This window comes from Danio rerio, chromosome 12 (assembly GCF_052040795.2).
Source record: "Danio rerio strain M-AB ecotype USA chromosome 12, GRCz13ab, whole genome shotgun sequence".
In the NCBI taxonomy this organism is placed as follows: domain Eukaryota; kingdom Metazoa; phylum Chordata; class Actinopteri; order Cypriniformes; family Danionidae; genus Danio; species Danio rerio.
Genome location: NC_141032.1, coordinates 51,982,501 through 51,992,500, shown reverse-complemented (window position 1 = coordinate 51,992,500; position 10,000 = coordinate 51,982,501). Strand labels below are relative to the sequence as shown.

The following is a 10,000-nucleotide window of genomic DNA, read 5'->3' as shown; positions in this document are numbered from 1 at the left end:
AGAGAGAGAGAGAGAGAGAGAGAGAGAGAGAGAGAGAGAGAGAGAGAGAGAGAGAGAGAGAGAGAGAGAGAGAGGGATAAGTTAGATAAGGGATGAGATCTCTGCATCTCACACTCATAATGCCTGATTTACTCTTCTGTGCTGCTCTGACACACTCCAGGAACACTAGCAGGCTTTCTATGTCCCTCTGTGTTGAGAACTGTGTGTGTGTGTGTGTGCGCGTTGTACTCACGTGTGTATTCAGCCGGTGCAGCTCTCTGACCTCTGGAACCCGTCTGTGTGTGAAGTTGACTTTAGTGACGATGCGCCGCACCACATCTCTGAGGGTGTCTTCACTCAGGTCCTGTGGAGCAGCGTCATAGCCCAGAAACACTGCGGTGGTGAAAAGGGCAGACCTCCACTCCACACACAGAATGAAGGAGACGCTGATGAAGAGCAGGAGGAGGAAGAGGAGGAACCAGCAGCGGCAGCATGGAGACCTGCAGCGTCCACCAGGGGGAGCCTTCAACAACACAGAACACACTAATGACACGCTCTGTGTGTGTGTGTGTGTGTGTGTGTGTGTGTGTGTGTGTGTAAGTGTACAGTATGTGTTCAGTGTGTGTTTGCTTGTGTATGTGTGTGAATGTGTTTATGAATGAGTTTCTGCATGTGTGCAAAGAGTATGTGTTTGTGTGTGTGTGTATATATATATGCATGTGTGTGTGCATACATGTATGTTAATATATGTATATGTGTGTGTATGGTTGTTTTTGCGCACTATCACGTCAGCAAGGGCAGGGCCGGATTCACCAATGGGTCTTAAAAAAGGCAATTTCAGAGTGTTTTTTTAGGCTAATTGCAGATAGCGCAGCTGATTGGAATAAGCTATATTCAGGGTTTCCGCCCATCAATGCCTGATTGACAGAGACAGCATGAGTAAAGAGCGCAGCACACTACAGCGTGAGTGGCGTATCTCGCCAGGCGCACAGCAACATCTTTTGATGCGTTCGATCATCAACGCAATCTTCAAATCCTCCATCTGCTGAACTCGAGCTGCTTTTTCTCTCCTCATTACATATCAGATTGGAAATATATTTACTTTTAATAGGAAAAAAAACATTTAAAAAATGATGCAAATGTGACAAATGTGAAAAATCCAGACCTCCATGGGTTAATGCATTTGATTTCCATTGATCATTTGTGTGTGATTTAATTGTCAGTGCAATCAGCTATGTAAAGAACAAAGAGTTTAATGAGAATATTTCATTGAGTCTGTAAGGTCCAGCACGATAGTCTAATGACGGTGTCTACTGGTGGATGAAGGTTCAGCATGTTCAGTCTTTCCAGTGCACAATGTTGACTTACTTTAAACTTCACTCATATCTGACTCACATTTCAGCATGAGGTGGTTTAGAATATGAATATATTTATCCTCGTATTATCTGACTCCATTCATAAAACATTGACAAGATTATTTAGTTCCTTTAACATTACTTTAGATTATGATTGAATATTCTCTTTGGTTCATTATTGTATGTTATTCTCCTTCATTCGGATTCCCATAACATCCTGAGTCTTGTACTGGCCGAGTATACAATCTCTTAAGCACAAGCGTGTCAGTCTTGGTCACTAAACAGTGGCGATTGACCGCTATCCTAAACAGGCAGAACTCTGCTTACTCAGATTAGGATATTTTTATGCTGTCGCCATAGATCTGCTACCTTTAAAATCAAACAGAGCCATTTAGTCATAAAATGATCATTACTATAGGATTAAGCAGACCAGTCGTACTCCGTCTACAGTGTTTTAGTCCGTTACTAACCTGTACAGGGGCTTGTGGTGTTATGGACTTAGCATAATCTACTAGAGATAATAACACAAACTCTGTGTGAATAATTCAAAACATAATTTAATAGCCAGGTAAATGTGTATTATGCCAATTCATTCCGTCAATTTATAAACATCAAATTATCACAGATAAATCCAAGATTAAAAGATGCAGACCTGACTTCAAAATGTACACAGCGTGGAGCATGAAGATCCACACTATGGGCTGATCTGGACAACAGAATCGCGCAGAACATTGTAGAAACCTTCCCTTAAGTAGAAAATCCAAGAATCCCCTCCAGGAAAGGGGTGTTGAACAACAAAAGGCATTTGCATTTAGTGTAAGAGTTTCTGCCTGTGGGAAAGGCACAGCGTTCACAGGGGTTCAGCAGATAGCTGAAGTTATATATCTGTTGTTTTGATTATGTCTATTTCTGAGGGAATGAGACCATTGTACCAATCGCACTGAGACATTTCAAATGACATCAGACATGACAGAGAAAGTCACTTGGGTTGATTTAGAACATTCAGACTTAGAAATGACCGTATGAGTATAGTATGTAGAGAGGGTGGGTGAACAGGGATGCTTCAAATGTAAATGAGGAATGGAGGGGAGCTGGCTTCCTCACATTCCCACCTGGTGGGTTGTGGAGCCGATTGTCTCTGTGTTTTCAGCTCATGTTTGAATTATCAAAGAAATCAAAATGTTTGTGGTATCTCTTACATGCATCATTGCATCAGCTGCTCAGGATCATGATCTGCGTAATATTTGAGAAGAGGAACAGTGTAATATTTCCCAAATCCACAACAGAATCAACCCGACGGAGCAAAAACACTCCCGATACACACACCTGTTACAGGCACAGTAAATATGCCAGCTTTACAGGAGCAGTTATAGAGACACTTCACCCAAAACACTGTCAGTATTTCCACATTCCAAAGCTTAATCTTCAGCTGAACACACATCAACATCTTCTAAAGCAGGTTCATCAACCTGTCCTGGAAAGCTGCATTCCTGCACAATTCAGACACATTATTTACAATATTATTAAATTACCCATTAAATTGTATTTCATTAAAGTCTTCTCCTACCCCAACCCTACACCAACCCTATAATGTAAAAATATTGATTATTGTTGTGCAGTGCCAAAAATAGGCCGCTATATTGACCCGAGTATCCGCAGCTGTATCCCTTCGAGGATCTCTGTTGAACAGAATGCTGGAAACCAGTAGCCATTGACCTCCATAGTATTTATTTTTCCTACTATGGATCACAATGGCTGCTTTTTACGGAACCCCGGAAGGGACATAGTGGAGGAGAAAAAAATTGGCTGGGTGAAAACAAATAATGGGTGAAAGAAAAAAATGGGTGGAAGGAAAATATATATTTCTCAGTTTTTGCGTTCTCTCGCAAAACTGTTTCTCCAAAAACAACTCCTGTTCACTTCACTCATGTAAACCCTCCCGTTTTTGCCGAAATTCTCCCGTATTTTACCATTCTACCCCACTTTCTTTACATTAAATCTGTGCGTCGATCGTCGCCTTTCACTTTGCAACCTCTGAACCAGTGAATGCATGTATAAGCGCTGACTGACAGACGCGCTCCATACAATAAACTGATCCCAGATCAGCTTCTGTACGCGCCATTTAAAGGGACACTTCTGTTATCAAACAAGTGAGCAGCAATGAATCTCATGTTTTGTTTAGTTTGATCACAGAGGTGTCTCTGTAAGAATACACAGATCTATAATGAAAGCAGTCCATTACTTTAGAAACTGTTTGTGCTCATTTAAGAGAAAATAAGCTGTTTAAAATAAAACATGCAGGACGGAGATGTTTACATATTATTCAGTGTATTTGTCTGTTTAAACATACACCCGCTCCTCTGTGCTCCTCTGTAAATGGCGCGTACAGAAGCTGATCTGGGATCAGTTTATTGTATGGAGCGCGTCTGTCAGTCAGCGCTTATACATGCATTCACTTGTTCAGAGGTAGCATATGAAAGGCGACGATCGACGCACAGTAATGTGAAGAAAGTGGGGTAGAATGGTAAAATACGGGAGAATTTCGGCAAAACGGGAGGGTTTACAAGAGTGAAGTGAACAGGAACTGTTTGTGGAGAAACAGTTTTGCGAGAGAACGCAAAAAATTAGAAATATATATTTTCCTCCCACCCATTTTTTTCTTTCACCCATTATTTTTATTAACCCAGCCAATTTTTTTTCTCCTCCACTACGTCCCTTCCGGGGTTCCGTAGCTTTTTCCCAACCTTCTTCAGAATAACGTTATCTTCTTTTTCATCAACAAATAATGAAATTCAGAGAGGTCTGGAGCAGCTCGCGGGAGAGAAAATGATGAGTAAATCTACATTTTTGGGTGGACTGTCCCATTAAGTAATATTATATAAAGGCTGGTGTTAATTGTAATGTTAAACAGATCTTCAGAACTCATTGTCCACTAAAGCTTCTCCTGAACTGTGTTGACAGCACCCACTCCTGCTCTCCTGGCAGCGGAAGGATCTGTCAGAACACAAACACGGAGGACGGCGGCGGACAGAAGCAGCTCATGACTGAGGTAAAGTTGGGTTTATATTCGCATATTCGTTCACTTTTAAAGAGTAACAACCATTTTAATCTTAATTTACGAGCTTTTCTTCGTCATTTGTGCTCGAACTCGTCGAATCTCTGACCCTCGAATCCTCATCTGCTGAATGTGAGGATGCACTTCTGATTCTGACACTAATACGCTCATCAATTTCACTGAAGTGAAAGGCTGTCATAAATCAAATTACAAGTGATTTATCATGCTTCAGATATTCTCCTGTTTCACATCATCTCACACACAGCTCTTCTGTTAGTCAATTAATCACTTTAATCATCGATTAATCAGTAAAATTGCTCACCGTCAGAATCCTGTCAGACTCCATTCAGCGGGAAACAATCATTTGTGCGCGTTCACGTGCAGGGGCGCGAGGGGAGGGGCCAGACTTCACCTGTCAATCACAGCAACTTCATCCTATAGTCATAGTTTACATTTACATACTGGTACGAGCGCGAACAGAGCGTCGCTAACATTCTATAACTACTCATCACAACAAAATATTTCTGTATCAATTTACGGCAAAATATGTTTTATTGACCTACAAATCAAACATGTAAAAATATTTTTATTATTACGAATTTGATTAAATATCACAAAAACGACAAAACACCAAACAGCGAAGAACTTCTGAAATACACTGAAACAGTATTGTGTGTGTGTGTGTGTGTGTGTGTGTGTGTGTGTGTGCTGCAATATTTTGAACTGTCAGTTTTATTGTGTAGAAATAATAATATAATGAACATGAGAGTAATATAATAAATATAATATATTTATACTTATTTATAAGAATAATATAATAAACTGGAAGAAAAACTGATGGACAACAGAGAAGTATTTGTCAAACAATTACTAAGATAACATTTTATTATTCATAAAAAAATATATATATATATAATTTTTCTGCTGTTTAACCATTGATTAATCTGTTTATATTGATGATCATTTAGCAATAGAGCTGACACAGCAGAATTCCAGCATTCAGTATATATTGAGTTAATTATCCGTCTCTACAGTCACTGAACATCAGTCTCCACATCTGCACTTGACTATCACCTGCTGACCTCTGAACCCTAGCTGACCTTCTGCACAAGGACCTGCTGACTGAAGCGCTGTGTGTGTGTCTGTGTTCAGGTATGTGTGTGCGCCTCCGCTCCTCCTGCAGGTGTGTGTGTGTGTCTGTGTTCAGGTATGTGTGTGCGCCTCCGCTCCTCCTGCAGGTGTGTGTGTGTGTCTGTGTTCAGGTATGTGTGTGCGCCTCCGCTCCTCCTGCAGGTGTGTGTGTGTGTCTGTGTTCAGGTATGTGTGTGCGCCTCCGCTCCTCCTGCAGGTGTGTGTGTGTGTCTGTGTTCAGGTATGTGTGTGCGCCTCCGCTCCTCCTGCAGGTGTGTGTGTGTGTGTTTGTGTCAGGTGTGTGTGCGCCTCCGCTCCTCCTGCAGGTGTGTGTGGGTGTGTGTGTGTCAGGTGTGTGTGCGCCTCCTCTCCTCCTGCAGGTGTGTGTGTGTGTGTTTGTGTCAGGTGTGTGTGCGCCTCCGCTCCTCCTGCAGGTGTGTGTGTGTGTGTGTCTGTGTTCAGGTATGTGTGTGCGCCTCCGCTCCTCCTGCAGGTGTGTGTGTTTCAGGTGTGTGTGTGCCTCCGCTCCTCCTGCAGGTGTGTGTCCAGCTCTCTCAGCTGCTTCAGGAAGCCCCAGTTAGGGCAGATGTGTCTGCGGTGAGCGAGCTGCTCTACAGCCTGCAGGAGACTCATCCTCTGCTGGAGCATCAGGAACGCCAGGAAGAGTGTGGCGGAGCGGCTGCGGCCCATCACACAGTGCAGGAGCAGCTTATCTACACACACACACAGACAGGGAGAGAGAGACATCACACACACACACACACACACACATATGCATTATACACACGCACACACACAAGCAGATATACACACATATAAATATTTATATACACACACACACACACACACACACACACACACATATGCATTATACACACGCACACACACAAGCAGATATACACACATATACATATTTATATACACACTCACACACACACACACATATGTGCCAGCGTAAACTATCATAACACACACTTGTTTTAATTATTTTTCATATGTAATATTTCCACACTGCTGTTTAACAGAGGAAGAAAACAGTCAAATGTTAGTTTAATATTAGTGTAGTGTTAGTGTAATTCTGTGTGGTGTTTGTGTAGTGTTAGATTAATGTTTGTTTAGTGTTAGTGTAGTGTTAATTTAGTGTTATTCTGTGTTATGTTTATGTAATGTTAGTATAGTGTTAGTTAAACGTTAGTTTAGTGTTAGTTTAGTGTTTCAGTGTTAGTTTAACATTAGTTTAGTGTTATCAAAGTGTTAGTCTATTGTTATTTAAGTGTTAGTGTAGTATAAGTTAAGTGTTATTCTGTGTAGTGTTAGTGTGGTGTTAGTTTAACGTTAGTTTAGTGTAGTGTTAGTGTAGTGTTATTCTGTGTAGTGTAAGTTTTGTGTAAGTGTAGTGTTAGTAGTGTTATTTTGTGTAGTGTGATTCAAGTGTTGGTTTAGTGTTAGTGTAGTGTTATTCTGTGTAGTGTAAGTTTTGTGTAAGTGTAGTGTTAGTGTAGTGTTAGTAGTGTTATTTTGTGTAGTGTGATTCAAGTGTTGGTTTAGTGTTAGTGTAGTGTAAGTTTTGTGTTATTCTGTGTAGTGTTTGCTCACTGTGCGGGTCACTGAGGGTCTGCTGGATGTACTCTGCTGCGCTGTAAAAGTATTGGCTGATGTTGAAAGTGGGCGTGTCCTCCGCTGTGACGCCATAGTAATGAATCTGCATATCTTTATAATATTCAGCGCCGGTGTCCACACTGTTCCACTCGCCCTCCGCCGCGTTCAGGATGTGTGTGATGCCCAGGGTCTGCAGCTTATATCGATCTCTCGCCGTCTCTCTACACACACACACACACACACACACTACAACTAATAAGGGTCACCATAAAGGAGCACTCTCTTTTTAAATATGCAAATTTTACAGCTCTCCTGAATTTATTCAGCCCGCATTTAGCTTAGCTTAGCATAGATCATTGAATCAGATTAGACCATTAGCATCTCACTAAAAATGACTTGATAATTTCTCTATGTAAAGCTGGACTCTTCTGTAGTTCCATCACATACTGAGACTGACAGAAAATGTAAAATAGCTGTTTTTCTATGCTGATACTGCTGGAACTATACTTTCATTGCCGTACCACGACCGCAACAGCGCAGTGACATTACAGCACTCTAGACGTGGACTATTTTCATGCGCTGTTTAATATAATTGCATTGCTTCTACATGATGTGATGTGAGAACTGAAGAATCGAGCTTTAAACATGGTTATCTACATTCTTTTTCTTTTTTTGAGTGAGATGCTAATGGTCTAATCCGATTCAATGATCTATGCTAAGCTAGGCTAACAGTGATCCCGCCAGATCAGCGGAATGGATTAAAAACAGTAGAACTGAGCTGTTTACTCTAGGAGAGCTGTACAATGGGAATATTTCCAAAAAGCAGAAGTGTTCATCTAAGACCTGTTCAAAACCACTACTCCATTGAAGAGCAGCTCATTGTAGAGGGCGTTCCTGGCTTGTGGTTTACAGCCTCGGCACGTTTAGTAGATGCAGTTGGCTGTTGACTAATTAGTATGTGTTGTTATTATAGTGCAGACACTCACTCGTTCCCTATGTAGACACCAGGCCAGACCTCGTTGACGTGAGTGTATGCGACGCCGCCGTGTGAGAAGTGTTTCTGCAGCTCATAGCAGCTGGGCGTCTTGTAGTCCTGCTCGTCTTCAGCCTGTGCAGAGCTCATCTTCAGGAGTATCCCCCCACACACAGCTCTGAAACCATCCGCAGCACCCTCAGAAACCCCACTTCAGTCTCTTTTACAGGTGGTGTGGTGTTGTGTGTTTGCTCGGCTGGGTGCAGAGCTGCAGATCGCTGTCCGCTGTTGTTTGGTGTTGGGTTCTGGGTTATTTTTAGAGATGTATGATCAGTGGAGTTGCTCTTCAGTGCAGGGATATCTGCATTACACTCAACTGAATCTGGTGTTCATCTACGAAAACTACAGCAGCTCTGAAACAACACTGTTTTGCAAACCGCTTTGGCAGGGCCAGACAGAATCTGCAAACTTTTTTTTTCATGATTGTACTTTTGAAGTTTTATTAAAGGTTTACAATAGAGATCCACTTGTTTGGAAAAGTAAATCTCTAATAAAATATAGATACAAGTAATGCAGAGAATATTACTTCAACTGAATTGTAAATAAATCATGAATTCACATATTAGTTAGTATGACTAGTATATATTAATCTGACTGAAATAATAGACTAAATCAATATATTTAATCACATCTACATAAGTAAATAAACAGATGAAGTGATGGGCTAAGACATCTGCGCGTGTGGATTATGTGTGAATCTAGTGTATAATAATTAATGAAGTATGAATCAGTGCTGCAGTTCACTGATTGACCATCGCTCATGAGCAGAGGTGATCAGTTCCACATGGAGCTCCTTTATTTATTCTTTTGTTATTATTAATTAATTCTTTTATTTAAATCAGTGTGGGTGTGGATGTGTCTCTCTCTGCATGAGGCTGGCGTCCAGCACTCGCAGCTGCTGCAGGAATCCAGCGTTGGGTAAAATATTCCTGTGTGCAGAAACGGCAGCGATGGCGTCTGCGATGCTGAGATGTTCATAGATCATCAGATACGCTAGAACTAATGTGGAGGATCGACTCACTCCTCTCGCACAGTGAACCAGGAGCGTCCCTCCATCTGAAACACACACACACACGCAGCAGGCAGGGTTCACAACTCTTTACACTGGGAAATGAAATGAGTCCGACTTGTGTTAGTACTTGCGTGGTTCAACTTCCCCTTTAATAACCTCAGAAATGTCTAGACGATGTCATTAAATAATCACAAAAGCATTGAGAAAATTGTTGTGATGATTCTACAGTCGCTATGGTAACACGACAACTACAGTAATTGATCTGTTGTGGTGATTCTACAGTTGCTATGGTAACACGACAACTACAGTAATTGATCTGTTGTGGTGATTCTACAGTTGCTATGGTAACACGACAACTATAGTAATTGATCTGTAGTGGTGATTCTACAGTTGCTATGGTAACACGACAACTACAGTAATTGATCTGTTGTAATGATTCTGCAGTCGCTATGGTAACACAACAACTACAGTTGTACAACAATAGTGTTCTGTATATTGCCACACACCGTGCGCAGCTTATAGTAGTGAGAAACTAAAGTGTCTTGGTGGTGTGTAGCGGTCTGCTCTGATGTCTCACCCTGCAGAGCGTGATGGATGTAATCCGCGGCTGGCTGTAGGAAGGGTGTGATGCTGAAGTGTCTGCTGTCCGCCGCCTCTATACCGAGGTACTCTGTGTGTGTGTCCCAGTAGAACTCTGCGCCGGTGTGTATGTGCTGAGGCCCGTCTGCAGCGTTCAGGATGTGTGTGATGCCCAGACGCCGCAGCAGGGTCTTGTCTCTCGCTGTCGCACTGACAGAAATAATCAGTCATTCATTCATTTTCTTTAGTCCCTTATT

The 10,000-nt window shown here is 41.8% G+C and overlaps 3 protein-coding genes across 13 annotated transcripts in view; all 3 read right to left on the bottom strand.

Annotated features, from left to right (window-relative positions):
• Positions 1 to 4,904, bottom strand: part of chst15b (carbohydrate (N-acetylgalactosamine 4-sulfate 6-O) sulfotransferase 15b) — a 13,240-nt gene extending 8,336 nt beyond the window's left edge. For 7 of the 9 annotated variants that reach the window (XR_015504791.1, XR_015504793.1, XR_015504794.1 and 4 more), the window contains exons 1-2: positions 4,712 to 4,836; positions 233 to 502 (exon numbers count right to left, since the gene is read on the bottom strand). Coding sequence is in view for 4 of the 9 variants with exons in the window: in XM_087277171.1 (XP_087133297.1) it covers positions 233 to 502; positions 4,712 to 4,735 (294 nt within the window). In the remaining 5 variants the exon portion in view is untranslated. Of the gene's footprint in view, positions 1 to 232; positions 503 to 4,711 lie in introns of all 9 variants that reach the window. The other 2 variants (XR_015504792.1, XM_087277169.1) reach the window with 1 other exon arrangement.
• A 338-nt stretch (positions 4,905 to 5,242) lies between these two features.
• Positions 5,243 to 8,333, bottom strand: dusp29 (dual specificity phosphatase 29). 3 transcript variants are annotated; one of them, NM_001039837.2, is given in 5 exon segments: positions 5,248 to 5,855; positions 5,908 to 5,937; positions 6,041 to 6,233; positions 7,117 to 7,340; positions 8,106 to 8,324. In NM_001039837.2, coding segments are annotated over 4 exon segments (570 nt in total). In that variant the 5' UTR covers positions 8,243 to 8,324; the 3' UTR covers positions 5,248 to 5,855; positions 5,908 to 5,921.
• A 584-nt stretch (positions 8,334 to 8,917) lies between these two features.
• The window catches only part of LOC100535237 (dual specificity protein phosphatase 13B-like), a 1,963-nt gene continuing 880 nt past the window's right edge, over positions 8,918 to 10,000 (bottom strand). Inside the window, exons 2-3 of the mRNA XM_087277197.1 lie at positions 9,742 to 9,953; positions 8,918 to 9,208 (exon numbers count right to left, since the gene is read on the bottom strand). Of these exons, the coding sequence (XP_087133323.1) occupies positions 8,991 to 9,208; positions 9,742 to 9,953 (430 nt within the window). The 3' untranslated portion in view covers positions 8,918 to 8,990. The remainder of the gene's footprint in view (positions 9,209 to 9,741; positions 9,954 to 10,000) is intronic.

Coding starts and splice junctions, on each gene's coding strand:
- dusp29 (XM_087275388.1), bottom strand. CDS start 8,242: ATGAGCTCTGCACAGGCTGAAGACGAGCAGGACTACAAGACGCCCAGC. Junction 7,341..8,105: donor GGTGTCTACATAGGGAACGA/GTGAGTGTCTGC, acceptor GTGTGTGTGTAG/AGAGACGGCGAGAGATCGAT. Junction 6,234..7,116: donor GACCCTCAGTGACCCGCACA/GTGAGCAAACAC, acceptor GTGTGTGTGTAG/ATAAGCTGCTCCTGCACTGT.